The 15,440-nt window shown below is 48.0% G+C and overlaps 1 protein-coding gene across 6 annotated transcripts in view; it reads left to right on the top strand.

Annotated features, from left to right (window-relative positions):
• The window catches only part of LOC147689474 (protein eva-1 homolog C-like), a 178,829-nt gene that overhangs the window by 108,314 nt on the left and 55,075 nt on the right, over nucleotides 1–15,440 (top strand). For 4 of the 6 annotated variants that reach the window (XR_015300730.1, XM_086942246.1, XM_086942248.1 and 1 more), the window contains 2 exons: nucleotides 12,821–12,964; nucleotides 15,189–15,260. Coding sequence is in view for 5 of the 6 variants with exons in the window: in XM_086942246.1 (XP_086798372.1) it covers nucleotides 12,821–12,964; nucleotides 15,189–15,260 (216 nt within the window). In the remaining variant the exon portion in view is untranslated. The remainder of the gene's footprint in view (nucleotides 1–12,820; nucleotides 12,965–15,188; nucleotides 15,261–15,440) is intronic. The other 2 variants (XM_086942247.1, XM_086942249.1) reach the window with 1 other exon arrangement.

Raw genomic sequence — 15,440 nt, forward strand, 5'->3', positions numbered from 1 at the left:
CATCAGGGGCCACTAGAAGTTTGGGACATAAGGCCCACCTCACACCCAGCAGAGGCACACATTGGGCCATACCAGGGGGCCTAGTTCCCTGGCAACCCCCTCAGTCCCTTGTGTCCAACCACCCTCAGAACTTCCAAGATGCTACGGTCAGGGGGCAGAGGTACCTACCGGTGCGGATGTGTCAGTGGCGGGCTGTACTGGCGGCCCTCGCGGGTCAGCACTTGCATCAAGTGCTGCACCGCTTTAAGGTAGGGTCACAGGTGGGTGCTCTGGGACAGTGGACCCAGCACATTGTTTGTCCTTTCCTGGTGTCTCTGCTGCTCACATTGTTCTGGGAAACACAATCTTTTTAGCTTGCTGTGTTTGCCTCAAGAAGTGTTAATGCTAGTCCGTCAGCAAGTGAATGTTTGTCTTTGAATTGGAATGGCTATGTCTGGCCTTTTGCCTTCTGGGCTGCTGAACCCTAAAAAAAGGGCACATAATTAGGAAAGACATTTTATTTTGCCCTTCACTGGTCTGCCCAGTGCACTGTGTCAGCGGCCAGTGAAATTATGTGCAAAGGAAGGAAGGGTTGGAAGTGCCGCAGTGCTCTTTGCCGGGGCCAGTTTTCGGCCAATTTTGTTACAGGGCCGATTTTGCAGCTATGCTGCAAAAACGTCCCTGTAACAAAAACGGCCCCCAGGGGCCCAAAAACGGCCCCCACCCGTGCGGCACACCGGGGGATTGCCCGGTGCCCGCTATGGCCAGTCCGGCCCTGGCTCCTAACTTCTGTGAATACCGAAATGAGTAAGTGCCTTCTGTGAATACCAAAATGAGTAAGTGCCTTCTGTGAATACCAAAATGGTGGTAAGTTTAGGATTTTGTCTTAAGTTAGTTCTGTGAATCGGGCCCCAAGTCTTCCAAGGCAGAGACCCCTTTTTCATTTCAGGTTATTGATTATGTAATGGGTGATGAATTGCTGTCTCATCCAATGCACGTTTCTGACACATGCTTTTACTCTGTATATGTATCATGAATATCTCTGATAAGCAAGATCAATCAAAACACATTCAGTGATAATTCAGTGGCTATTTAGCTTTGAAATTATTCTAGGAATGTCATAAATCTTATGACCGTTTCCCTCCATAATCCTTTTATTTTAGCTATTTTAATCACTTTCTTTCAGACTTCTTTCATTTAGTTTTAGGTTCTTAAACATGTGGAGGAGAGGCTCCATTATAGCTATAGTCTCCATTTTAGGTAGCCTGTCCCGCTTGTTGCCGCTTTTTGACCTTTGCCCCCAAATCCTTCTTCGGTAAAGGAGGTCACCATCTAAGAGCATGGAAGGCGCCGTCATACACAATGGAGGCGGCCATCTTAGAGCATGGAAGTCGCCATCTTACACAATAGAGGCTGTCATCTTAGAGCATGGAAGTCGCCATCTTACACAATGAAGGCTGCCATCTTAGAGCATGGAAGTTGCCATCTTACACAATAGAGGCTGCCATCTTAGAACATGGAAGTTGCCATCTTACACAATGGAGGCTGCCATCTTAGAACATGGAAGTCGCATCTTACACAATGGAGGCTGCCATCTTAGAGCATTAAAGTCGCCATTTTACACAATGGAGGCTGCCATCTTAGAGCATGGAAGTCGCCATCTTACACAATAGAGGCTGTCATCTTAGAGCATGGAAGTCGCCATCTTACACAATGAAGGCTGCCATCTTAGAGCATGGAAGTTGCCATCTTACACAATAGAGGCTGCCATCTTAGAACATGGAAGTTGCCATCTTACACAATGGAGGCTGCCATCTTAGAACATGGAAGTCGCCATCTTACACAATAGAGGCTGTCATCTTAGAGCATGGAAGTCGCCATCTTACACAATGAAGGCTGCCATCTTAGAGCATGGAAGTTGCCATCTTACACAATAGAGGCTGCCATCTTAGAACATGGAAGTTGCCATCTTACACAATGGAGGCTGCCATCTTAGAACATGGAAGTTGCCATCTTACACAATGGAGGCTGCCATCTTAGAGCATGGAAGTCGCCATCTTACATGATGGAGGCTGCCATCTTAGAGCATTGAAGTCGCCATCTTACACAATGGAGTCTGCCATCTTAGAGCATTGAAGTCGCCATCTTACACAATGGAGGCTGCCATCTTGGAGCATGGAAGTCGCCATCTTACACAATGGAGGCTGCCATCTTAGACCACGGAAGTCGCCATCTTAGAAAATGTAGGCCACCATCTTTCACAAATTATGCAGAATCATTGTCATGTCTTCCATTTGATGAAGATGTTTCTGACCTTATCTTTCGAAGAAAAGTGTCAGTCCGTTCAACTGATGACATACATATAACACAAGAGGCAACATCAGTCTGTGTCAAGTGTCTACTTGTCACCATGTGTAGCTCAAATAAGAACAAGTACAGACATATACAGCCTGATTGAGATCCTGGTGGTTGGACCTCCACGCAGCTGTCGGTGGCGGTTTGACTGCTGCATGTCTGATCGTCCAACCACCGGATTAAGACTTGGGCGATCAGACCGCCTCAACACCAATGCCAGGATCCCAACAGGGGGGCGGTGGGGAAGGCAGTGGTCTGCAGCAGCGTTGATGATCCTGGCACTGCCGTCCTGATTATGATCTGCCTTACCTTCTACGGCGGTCTGATGGAAAGACTGACAAAGTCATATTCGGGCTCATAGTTAAAATAATGTAGTCATAATTGACGTCTCTTATATCAGATATTCCAACTGATAACATTTAGTGTATAGTATTTAGTTACAGACATAGATCACTGATCCAGATAAGCACGGCGCCAGATTCTATCTCGACAGGAGAAGCCTTCAGCAAACTCCTAGATGTTCTGCAAAGCATTCCATTCCGCCTTTATGAACTGGTGCCAGGATGGTGTTCTTACACAGATGCAATCGCTTAACTCTTGGCCTTGTGCTCAAAATAGCTGGCAAGCTATTCCGAACAGAAAACAAACACTGTTGTCCTGGTATGTGCACCACCTCCAAAACTCGGCTTACTAATTCTTCATCTGTTACAACCAGCAAAGCACTTAGAGATAGCGTAGTGAGGGTGTAAGGGCTATAAATTGTGATGTAACGATTTTCACTGCTATTGAAAAGCTTAGCTGTTTTTATTATCTTCTGTGATGTTACCAATATTATGTGCACTAGTTCTAAGTATTTTAAAAGAACTATTTTCAAATAAATATGTTAAAATCCATATTCCGTTTCTAGTGATCTTGAGTGTGTAAATCATTAATGAACACTCATTTGGATTACCACTGCCCCTTGTTAGTAACCCAAAGCATTGACACACCTCATTTATGTATGTATTGGGTGGTGTTCTGCCACACTACAAAAACCTATTTTCACATTCATTGCTGGTGCTTTGAATTGTGCTCACTTGTGTCCCCCCATGGGTATGAAAAAAACTTTGGAGAGGTGAGCCAAAAACACAGTTTACCCAACACAACCTTTGCAAAGGGTCTTACGGCACAACAACATGTGTTGCCATGTTTTTCACCCCTTTGCTGCTAGGCCTTTTTCCCCCTGTGCTAAGCCTTTTTTGGGCTATTTGGGGTAGGTCATGCTTAGGCCCCTGTAACTTTTTGACCACATATGGTATCCACGCCAAATTTGCATCCTTTTCTTCCAACATCATAGAGATTCTAAAAGTACCCAGGGTTTGTGGATTCCCTTAGAGGGGACGCAGAAACTAGCCAAAATACAGCAACATTTTTGTTTTTTTGGGAAAAATGCAAAAAAAGTATTGCAAATGAAGGTGTCTGGGTTTTTCACTGCAAATGATATCAAAAAAGGGTTTGTGGGGCTGAAATCACCATTTTCTCAGCTTTTAGGTAATGACAGACTTTTGGCAGGAAACCAAATTTTTTACACAGTTTTGGCATTTTTGCGGGACATAGCCTATTTTTGCTACTTTGTGCGCTTTCAACCTCCTTCCAGTTAATGGTAGAAATGGGTATGAAAGCAATAATGGATCCTGGAAAAGCATATATTTTTGAACAGTAGACAAAATTCTAAATTCATCAAGGGGTCATTTGTGTAGATCCTTCAAGGTTTCTTTATATAAACTAACAGTTAAATATAGGAAAAATTGAAAATTAGTTGAAAAAACAGCCTTTTGTGACAACGTTTTCACCTGTAACTTCTTCTAATTATGACAGCTGCTTGAAAGCAATATACCGTTACATTTGCGGGACCTTACTAGTTGTGGGGATATATAGGACTTGTAGGTTCACCAAGAACCCGTCAAACCCAGTTCAAAAACTCAGCAGGATCTTGCAATGGTTTTTCATTATGTACCGGGTATATAGCAATTTCTAGGTGAAAATCTATACAAGGATAAATTGGTATGAAAGACACCTATGTATTTCTGAAATGGGAACAAAATATAGAGTTTAGAAACAGTAGATATTTGCACATTTCCGAAATTGACTAGCATGAGAATTATCATTCATTTTTCAAAATGACTTCTTTTTTACTCATTGTCTTTCATTTGGGAAGCAGAAACGCATTGAAAGTCAATAGGTAATAACAGTTGCTTTACAGATCTGAATTACCCTTAGTCTCCCGATAAAAACTGGTTACTCACTTGTATGGGTAGGCATAGTGCCCACAACAGGAAATGGCTCAAAACCCAACGTGAACACACCACATTTCACAATGAAAAATTACCCTTTTTTGCAAAGCTGTAGTTTTTTAACCCTAGCTCTGCCGGCACATAAGGAAACCTAGCATACCTATACATTTTTGAAAACTAGGCACCCAGGGGAATACAGGATACTTGACTGGCTCTCACCAGGTTCTGTTACCCAGAATCCTTTGCAAACCTAAAAACATGGCCAAAAAAAAACACATTTTCCTCACTTTTCTGTTGTGGAAAGTTCTGAAATCTGCCTGGATCCACAAATTTCCCCCACCTCGCGTTTCCCAAAGTCTTCAAAGAAAAATGGTACCTCACTTGCATGGGTAGGCCTAGTGCCCGCGACATGAAACGTCCCAAAACGCAACGTGGACACACCACAATTTCACAGTGAAAAATTACCCTTTTTTGGCAAAGTGCCTAACTGTAGTTTTTTAACCCTAGCTCTGCTGGCGCCTAGTTAAACCTAGCAAACCTATACATTTTTTAAAACTAGACATACAGGAGAATCCAGGAGGGGTGAGTCGACCGCCTCCCTCCAGGTTCTGTTACCCAGAATCCCTTGCAAACCTAAAAAATTGTTCGAAAAAACCAAATTTTCCTCTAATTTCAGTGGTGGAAAGTTCTGGAATCTGCCTGGATCCACAAATTTCCACCCACCCCGTGCTCCCCAAAGTCTTCCGAGAAAAATGGTACCTCACTTGCGTGGGTAGGTCTAGTATTCCGCGACATGAAATGGAGCAAAACGCAACGTTGACACACCACTATTTCACAGTGAAAAATTACCCTTTTTGGCAAAGTGCCTAGCTGTAGTTTGTGAACCCTAGCTCTGTTGACACCTACACATACAGAGAGGCAGCAGCAGGGCGAGTTTTCCCCATCACAGGACATATACAAATGAAGCATCAGCACTGGAAGCTTCCCCTATAACAGGACACATGTAAACCATGTAGCAGCAGTGCAAGCTTCCGCCGTCACAGGACACATACCAACCATGTAGCAGCAGTGCAAGCTTCCCAATCACAGGATACATACAAGCCAGGCAGCAGCAGTGCAAGCTTCCGCCGTCACAGGACACATACCAACCATGTAGCAGCAGTGCAAGCTTCCGCCGTCACAGGACACATACCAACCATGTAGCAGCAGTGCAAGCTTCCCAATCACAGGATACATACAAGCCAGGCAGCAGCAGCGCAAGCTTCCGCCGTCACAGGACACATACCAACCATGTAGCAGCAGTGCAAGCTTCCCAATCACAGGATACATACAAGCCAGGCAGCAGCAGTGCAAGCTTCCGCCGCCACAGGACATATACAAATCAGGCAGTAGCAGCGCAAGCTTCCGCCGTCACAGGACACATACCAACCATGTAGCAGCAGTGCAAGCTTCCGCCGTCACAGGACACATACAAGCCAGGCAGCAGCAGCGCAAGCTTCCGCCATCACAGGACACATACCAACCATGTAGCAGCAGCGCAAGCTTCCCAATCACAGAACTCATACAAGCCAGGCAGCAGCAGCGCAAGCTTCCGCCGTCACAGGACACATACCAACCATGTAGCAGCAGTGCAAGCTTCCCAATCACAGGATACATACAAGCCAGGCAGCAGCAGTGCAAGCTTCCGCCGCCACAGGACATATACAAATCAGCCAGCAGCAGCGCAAGCTTCCCAATCACAGAACTCATACAATCAGTCAGCAGCAGTGCAAGCTTCCGCCGTCACAGGATATATACAAATCAGGCAGCAGCAGCGCAAGCTTCCCAATCACAGGATACATACAAGCCAGGCAGCAGCAGTGCACGCTTCCGCCGCCACAGGACATATACAAATCAGGCAGCAGCAGCGCAAGCTTCCCAATCACAGAACTCATACAATCAGTTAGCAGCAGTGCAAGCTTCCGCCGTCACAGGATATATACAAATCAGGCAGCAGCAGCGCAAGCTTCCCAATCACAGAACTCATACAATCAGTCAGCAGCAGTGCAAGCTTCCGCCGTCACAGGATATATACAAATCAGGCAGCAGCAGCGCAAGCTTCCCAATCACAGAACTCATACAATCAGTCAGCAGCAGCGCAAGCTTCCCAATCACAGAACTCATACAATCAGTCAGCAGCAGCGCAAGCTTCCCCATCACAGGACACATACCAACCATGTAGCAGCAGGGCAAGCTTCCCAATCACAGAACGCATACAAATCAGTCAGCAGCAGTGCAAGCTTCCGCCTTCACAGGATATATACAAATCAGGCAGCAGCAGCGCAAGCTTCCCAATCACAGAACTCATACAATCAGTCAGCAGCAGTGCAAGCTTCCGCCGTCACAGGATATATACAAATCAGGCAGCAGCAGCGCAAGCTTCCGCCGTCACAGGATATATACAAATCAGGCAGCAGCAGCGCAAGCTTCCCAATCACAGTACTCATACAATCAGTCAGCAGCAGTGCAAGCTTCCGCCGTCACAGGATATATACAAATCAGTCAGCAGCAGCGCAAGCTTCCCCATCGCAGGACACATACCAACCATGTAGCAGCAGTGCAAGCTTCCGCCGTCACAGGATACATACAAGCCAGGCAGCAGCAGTGCAAGTTTTACTTCCTCACAGAATTAGTACAGCCTGACAGTAGCAAAGTAAGCATCCCTGCCACAGTAAGGTGCAAATGCAGTCTTCCCTTCCCAGTGCAATAGATAAAGCCGGGCATTTTGTTACAAGCTTACCTGGCTCACAAAAGGGAGAAAGTGCAGTCTTCAATTCCCAGCATAACAGACCCAGCCAGGCAGACTGCTACAGACGCCCCTCGCTCACAGAAGGTAGCACGTGCAGTCTTGCATGGCAAATAAAATAGATCCAGCTGAGCAGACTGATACTCTCTTCCCTCGCACACGGGAGGCAGCACAAACTGTTTTTCATTCAGAGTGGGACAGATCCAGGCAGGGCAGACTGGTGCAAGCATCCCTCACTTACGGGATGCAGCACGTGCAGTCTTCCTTTCCCAGCAGAACAGACCCAGAGTGACAGACTGATACACTCTTCCCTCACACACAGGAGGCAGCACAAACAGTTTTCCTTTCCCAGTGAGACAGATCCAGGCGGGCAGAGAGCTACAAGCGTCATTCGCTCACAGGAGGCAGCACGTGCAGTCTTCCATCCCCTGCAGAACAATCGCAGCGGGTCAGACTGGTGCAAGCTTCTCTCACTCACAGAAGGCAGCCTGTGCTTTCTTCCATCCCCATCAGAACATTCCCAATGGGGCAGACTTCTTCACTCACAAAACAACTACATAACATAAAATAACATAACATGTTTATTCGTACAGCGCACGTATCACCCAAGGGTCTCAAGGCGCTGAACAACAGATGTATATTGTTACCCAACTCAATGGTACTCATTTTATTGACCTAAGATGGGTGAAAGGCTGAGTGGACTCGCCGGGCTTAGAACTAAGCATGGGCGAATTTTGCGAATCTCGCGTTCGCGAATTTTGCGGATTTGCGAATTCGCAATCCGCAAAATCCGCGAATTCCCGCGAATTTGCGGATTTTTTTTTTTTGTGTTCGCCCGTGTTTCTGCCAGTTCGCGAGGGTTTTTACAATTTCGCAATTTGCGAACTTACCTGTCGGGTCGCAAGTTTTGCAAACTTGTTGTTTCTACGTGTCCAGCCTGTTTGGGACACTCTTCTTCATCACTGCCACTCTCTGTCACCACTGCCACTCTCAGACTACTCATGCCACCCTCTGGCCCACCCATGCCACCCTCTGTTTCATCACCACACCCTCTGGTTGTCCAGTGTACATTATTTTCGGCAAAGCAAAGCACACCTTCCCTGCCTCAAGTGACCTGAATTAATTTGGGGCTGATTAATGTGTCACAGAATATTTTTTTAGCTGGCACCTGCTTCCTTAGTGCGCCCTGATTAGTGATCTTTTGCACTTGCTAAGTGCTTTCATTGTTGCAAAATTAGTTACAACACCTGCCCTGCCCCAACTGACAATAATGAATTAGGGGCTGATTAATGGATTTTAACTTCCAGCCTGGCTCCTGCTTGTCTCCCTTAGCTGTAATTCAGGACCTTTGTGGCATATGTGTAACTATTCTGAGGTTCAGAGCAGGGTCACATAATAGTTGCAACTGGCAACTGAACTCTGGAGGGGCCCCTCAGGAAGCACTACAGGAAATGGCTACTAATGATGAGCCTGAACTTTTGAACCTGGTAAGTAGTTTCAGTTTTGCTAAGATCGTATTTCTGCAATTTAGCACTTATTCGCGGGGCGCGAAGTTGTACTGGGAAGCCGCGAACTCACGCGAACAGTGCGAGCAGTGCGAGCAAAATCCGCTGCTCGCGGATTTGCGGATTTTGCGGGAGATTCGCGAATCTCGCGGATTGCGAATTTCCCGAAAATCCGCAAAATCCGCGAGCGAAACGGATTTTCCGCCCATGCTTACTTAGAACCTGTGAGCATGAGGTCAAACACAGATCCCAACAGTGGATGCATTAGTCCACTGCGCCACCAGACCCAGTAACTACAATAAAAGCTACAAGCATAAGTGACATTCAAGTTTGAGCCAGACCTCTTGAGTGGGTGCTCACCTCACTGAAGGGATGTATAGAAAGATAGGTGAGTGAAATGTAATGTTAGAATTGGAGGTCTCCGGTTGGCACAGGAATGTACTTGTGACAAGCAGGGACCCTCTCCTCTAGTCAGGGCAAGGGACTTACTCTCAGAAATAACCCCTGCTCACCCTCTAGGCGGCGTGGCGCGAGCAGACAAGGTTAATTTTCAGAGTACGCAGGGTTAAGCATTTGTTATAACATACACAATGAATCATCAACCCCCCACACAGGGACACAAGACTGTTGTTTGTAAAATTCTATATTCTTTATATAAAACTCTCAAGCAGGCTTTAGATACAGTTCTTAGGTTTCAGAAACAATTCCAGTTACTTTTAGAAGGTTGCCACAGCGTTTAAATATAATGGACAGTACTGAGAATGGATTCAATCACTTTAAAACTGCTTCACAGTACTTAAATGGTTCCAGCTACTTTTAAATTGAGGCCACAGTTCTTAAATGTCAGGTGTAGTATTTAAAACAGTGTCACTGGTCCTCAAAATGACTTTGTAGTACTTACAATTGGCCCCACAATACTCAAGGCAATGTATTCAGTGTGCCGACTCCATTCGTTAGAGCTAGTGCACCTCGTAGTGCTTTAGTACGTCTCGTATTACCAATGGCAGAAGGGCCTCGCTAACCTTCACACGTCCCGCGTATCACGCGTACGGAGCGGTTGAGGGAACGAGGCGTATGAATCGTAGGACTGCTGTGCGACTCATACTGCGGCCGTGAGACAGGCTGGAGTAGTTTCACTTGTATGTTGCGCACAGCGTTGGGGCAACAGCGGTCACAATGGGTGCGCGCCCTTACGGACTCCGCGGTCCAGAGCGCGGCGCACAAAACACGCACACAGAACCTTTTTCTTTGTAGGGGGTTCGAGGCTGACAAAAACAGGCATAGATCGGACGTCCCTCGTCACGGAGCGTTCCTCCTTCGTCGCGGACTACGGCTCGTTGGCTCGGAGGGCAGCGATGCATTGGGGGCTCTTGATCTCGATGTCCATCTCAATCTTGAAGAGGGAGGGGGCGGTGGCTTGAGGTGAGTCCAGCGACGGTGCGCTGTCAACAGGGCGTCGTCCTAGAGAGGAGAGTTCAGGTGCAGCAAGTCTTTACAGTGTACTCTATGGCTCGGGGGCCACAGATTCACGTTGCTTGGACCGGACGGTCCGTTCTTGCGATGCGAGCTCCGGCTTGATGTTGCAGCAGTTCGCGGAGCTCAGGCCAGGCGGGGCAGGCCTTTACGGTGCTAGTTGCGGCACAGTCGTTCAGAGGTCACTTTGCTCGGCGAGATGGGGCGCACAGGCTCTCAGAGTGCGGGACAGATTCCCAGTCGCACTCAGGTCTCCGGAGTCAGTGCTGAAGGGGGACATAACACCATCAGCAGCTTCCTTCTTCAAAGGGGGGGGTAGCGCCCACTGTTCCTGGGGCGCAGTTCAGGGGGCAAGTTCACCAGCAAGCCCTTGGAGATTGTTCACAAGATGCACAAGTAGATAAAAGTCACTTCAGTCTTTTCTCCTCTCCTTCTTGCAGCAAGGCACCCACCACAGGCCAGTATCTCAGAATTAGAGACAGTAGTCCTCCATGCAGCTTTCCCAGGTCCTTCTCTTCAGGCAGAGTTTCTTCTTGGCATAAACAGGATCTGATTTCTTAGGAGCAGGGCTCCTACTTTTATACACCATTTCTTTTGTTCTCGCAGGCAAGGGGGCCTTTGCCTAATCCAGTCAGTCTCTGAGCACTTTGTTTTTCAGGCACTGGCTTCTTCTTTCAGTGTGCAGGGCAGGGACATCAGACGCTCCGCAGGAGGTGGAGCCAACATTGTGATGACAAGTACAGTCATGAGCACTCTGTTGACAGTCTTCCCTCTTCCTGTACCAGGTGCAGGGCAGAGTCATCAGTCTATCCCCAGGGGGCGGAGCCAGCATTGTGTTGGCAGAGCACAGCCCTATTCAGAGTCAAGGGGCACTCTCCCCACCCATCCTGGTGTAATCTCTCTATTCACCACCTGTCAACCCCAGCCTGTCCCCTGGAATTCCCCAGCCCTGTCACACACAGAAAACAGACAGCAGATACACATCAGAGCAGAGGCGGGCTGAAATAGTTAGGCAAGCAAATACTAACTTTCTAAAAGTAGTATTTGCAAGCACAGATATTAAAATAAACTTTACTAAAAGAAGTATTTTAATATTCTGAGTTCAGGCATACTAAACTTGACTTTCCACCATGTTCCCTGAGTCTGCTGGGATTATAGAGTGTAATAATTCCATCAGCCCATTCTGGCCTATGGAGAGTAGGTAGCCTTACAATTGTGAAAAACGAAAATGCCACACACATCAGGGCTTGTCCTACCTTATGCTTACAATGCACCCTGCCCTTGGGCCTACTATAGGGGTGACTAAGATGAAGTTAAGGGAAGGTTTAGGGACTGGCAAGTAGGTGTACTTGCACAATTAGCATGACAGTAATAGACTGCACGCAGGTGCTGCAATGGCAGACCTTAGGCACATTTTACTAGACCGCTTCTGTGGGTGGCACAACCAGTGCTGCAGGCCCACGAGCAGCATTTGCATTTACAAGCCCTGGCACTCCTGGTGCACTTTACTGGGGACTGACAGTAAACCAAATAAGCCAATCATGGAAACCAATCAATGTATACACTTTTCATAGGGAGCACTTGAACTGTGGCACTGGTTGGCAGTGGCACAGTGCCCTGAGCAGCTAATAGCAACAAAACACATGAGGCACAACAGGTAAAAGTGGAAGGGAGACTCACGCCAAGGTGCCAGGTCTAACACTCACTTAGATATTAAAGGTAAACACCCTAAACGTCTCTACATTTCCACAGATTGAGGCATTGCTGATAAATTATAGGTCATTGTTACTTGGAGCAAAACAATCACAGCCCAACTAACTGGGCTTTGTACAGGTGACAAACAGGTTAAAAAGTTTTGAATGCACAGACGGTGTCCAATCCCAGCTTCGGTGCTGCACCTCTTCGAAATATTGAGGGTTGCCCGTGGTGAATTGTGTGTGGGGGTATGTGAAGGTGAGTGAGGCATGTGAGTGGCCAGTTTGCTCAGTGTGTTTGCATCTGGCCCCTGGTGCAGTAACCAGGGGTGTAGCTTCAAGGGGATGTTTGCGGTGTTACACCCCCTAATACATGTATTTTTGGATAAATAGTTGAGTACTGGTGCTTTTGGATGGGAATGTGAGATGTCAGTCAGATTTCACCAGGGATGTTTACATACAAACATACTAAAACGCACACACACTCTGTTTTGAAAGTCCACAAAATATTGGTTGCTTTACAAAATATTATGTTTTCTCTCTTAGAACTGCTACCACTCTGCATTGCTCTCATTTTTCATTGGCTCTAAGGCCCCTCTCATGCACCCTGCTTGTCGTATAATGTTCAGAAACATTATATACCAGTCTGTTTGGCGGAAAATCTGAAGGCCAAGCTACTCCCCTGGTAGTATCCCTCCGTGGAGAGTGTTTGGAGCCGGGACCCCCTGTAACCTGTATCCTCTTCTGTCTCTGTAGAATGTCTGTCTCCAGCTGCCCTCAGGAAGGTGTCCAGGAAGTGCCACAGGAGGCAGAACTGCACCATCCGCGCTGACGCCTACACTTTCGGGGATCCCTGCTTTCTGGGGGTCAAGAAGGAGCTCAGTGTCTCATACACTTGTGGTAAGAGTGAGGCTTATCGCGCGCCATGGACCACTAAAGACACACATTGACTGAGAGGGCCCCCGGCCTTGAATTACAGCGCTTTCTGTCTCCCAGTACATGCCCCTACACGCAGAGGCAGAGCCCTGCCAATGCACCTCAACATTGAAGTACAGCGCCCGTTGTCTCCCAGTACATTCCCCTACACACGGAGGCAGAGCCCTGCCAATGCACCTCAACATTGAAGTACAGCGCCCGTTGTCTCCCAGTACATTCCCCTACACACGGAGGCAGAGCCCTGCCAATGCACCTCAACATTGAAGTACAGCGCCCGTTGTCTCCCAGTACATGCCCCTACACACAGAGGCAGAGCCCTGCCAATGCACCTCAACATTGAAGTACAGCGCCCGGTGTCTTCCAGTACTTACACCTACACACAGAGGCAGAGCCCTGCCAATGCATCTCAACATTGAAGTACAGCGCCCGTTGTCTCCCAGTACATGCGCCTCCACACAGAGGCAGAGCCCTGCCAATGCACCTCAACATTGAAGTACAGCGCCCGTTATCTCCCAGTACATGCCCCTACACACAGAGGCAGAACCCTGCCAATGCATCTCAACATTGAAGTACAGCGCCTGTTGTCTCCCAGTACTTACACCTATACACAGAGGCAGAGCCCTGCCAATGCATCTCAACATTGAACTACAGCGCCCGGTGTCTCCCAGTAACTGCCCCTACGCACGGAGGCAGAGTCCTGCCAATGCACCTCATTCCTGAGCAGGCGTCTGTAGGGCTCGTTCAAGCAGTGTTTGATGGTGGCTGGTCCTTGGTTGTGCAGGGCTCGGTAGGTGTGGCTCAGCATCTTAAACGGACATCTCATCTGTAGGGGAGCCAGTGCAGTTTCTTGAGTTGAGGGATGATGCAAGTCCATGTGGGGAGGACGAGGATGCGTCTGGCCACTGAGTGCTGTATGGTTGGCAGTCTATTCTGGAAGTGAGTGGTGATTCCTGAATAGAGTGTGTTGCTGTAGTCCCGTCCGCTGGTGACTAGGGCTTGAACGAGGGTTTGTCTGGTTTTGATGGGAGCCATTTCTAGATTTTCCATAGCATGCAAGAAGTGAGGGAGCAGGCAGATGAGACTGCGTTGATCCTGCTTTTCAAGGTGAGTTTGCTGTCCAGGATAATGCTGAGGTTACGAGCATGATCTCACGGAGTGGGGGAGGGTCCTAGTTTTGGAAGGCCACCAGGAGTCGTTCCACAGAGGGGTGTTGTTACCGAAGCTCAGCACGTCTGTTTTGTCTATGTTGAGTTTCATTCCGTTATTTTTCACTCGGCGATGTTCATCAAACACCTGTGGAAGTTGCCTCTCATGATGGTGGGGCCTTCAGAGAACGAGAGGATGAGTTGGGTGTCGTCTGCATAGGATATAATATTTGGTCCATGGCCTCTGACCATGTTGGCCAGAGGGGTCATGTAAGTGTTGATCAACGAGGGGCTGTGGAACAAGCCTTCTCTCTGGGTTCTTCCAGTGAGAAAGGAGGCGATCCACTTGAGGGGATCTCTTTGGATTTCGATGTGATGTAGTCTTTTGATCAAGATGTGGTGGGACATGGTGTCGAGTGCTTCTGAGAGGCCGTTCTCATTGGTTGAGGAGGGTTTTGATGTCGTTGGTGGCTGCGATCAGGATGGTTTTGGTGCTGTGCATTGTGCAAAATCCGGATTGGGAGGTGTCCAATTAGGACTGGGTAGCAAAACCTATTTTATAAGCTGGAAATGTTTTCCTGACATACATTTTTTTCAACATAAGACATATGCATTTTGTAGTTACAAACCGAGAGATTTTGTGAATCGCTGTGTTTGTCATCGCAAAATACCTTTGTACACCTGGCTCATAGTCCTGCCAACGCTCCTCACCCATGGCTTGCAGCGCCCTGGCTGTTCGAGTGCAGAGACTAACACACTCAGGGGCACAGCTCTGCCAGTGCGCCTCAATCATGGCCCATATCACCCCTGAAGTTCACATTACACGGATGATCGGCTCCACCAGCCATAGAGAGCATGCTTCAGATAATCCACGACAGGGTCCTCTGTTGTCATGCCTCTGTCCACACCGTCCTGTGGGAGCATACATTCCATATTTACACCCACACATGCCCGTGCTGCTCTTGTCCTTCAGAGTCAGACTTGACAAGTTTTCTGGGGTCTGGTACTGCTTCCCTCTTTCACACCCTGCACTTTTCTTTCAGTGCCCAGACAGCTGCTGGAGGAGGTGGGCCGCGACTCCCCGGACCCCTTCGCCCTCTCTGACTACACACACGGTGAGTGGAAGAAGTGACTTAAACCCGGGGTGCAGTCGGTAGCGGCTTGTGGGGAGACCTGGACTGATCTAAACCCAGGACTGAGAGTCAGTGGCGGCTTGTGGTGAGACCTAGCCTGATCTAAACCCAGGACTGGGAGTCAGTGGCGGCTTGTGGTGAGACCTGGACTGATCTAAACCC

This window comes from Lissotriton vulgaris, chromosome 10 (genome assembly GCF_964263255.1).
Source record: "Lissotriton vulgaris chromosome 10, aLisVul1.2, whole genome shotgun sequence".
Taxonomy (NCBI): domain Eukaryota; kingdom Metazoa; phylum Chordata; class Amphibia; order Caudata; family Salamandridae; genus Lissotriton; species Lissotriton vulgaris.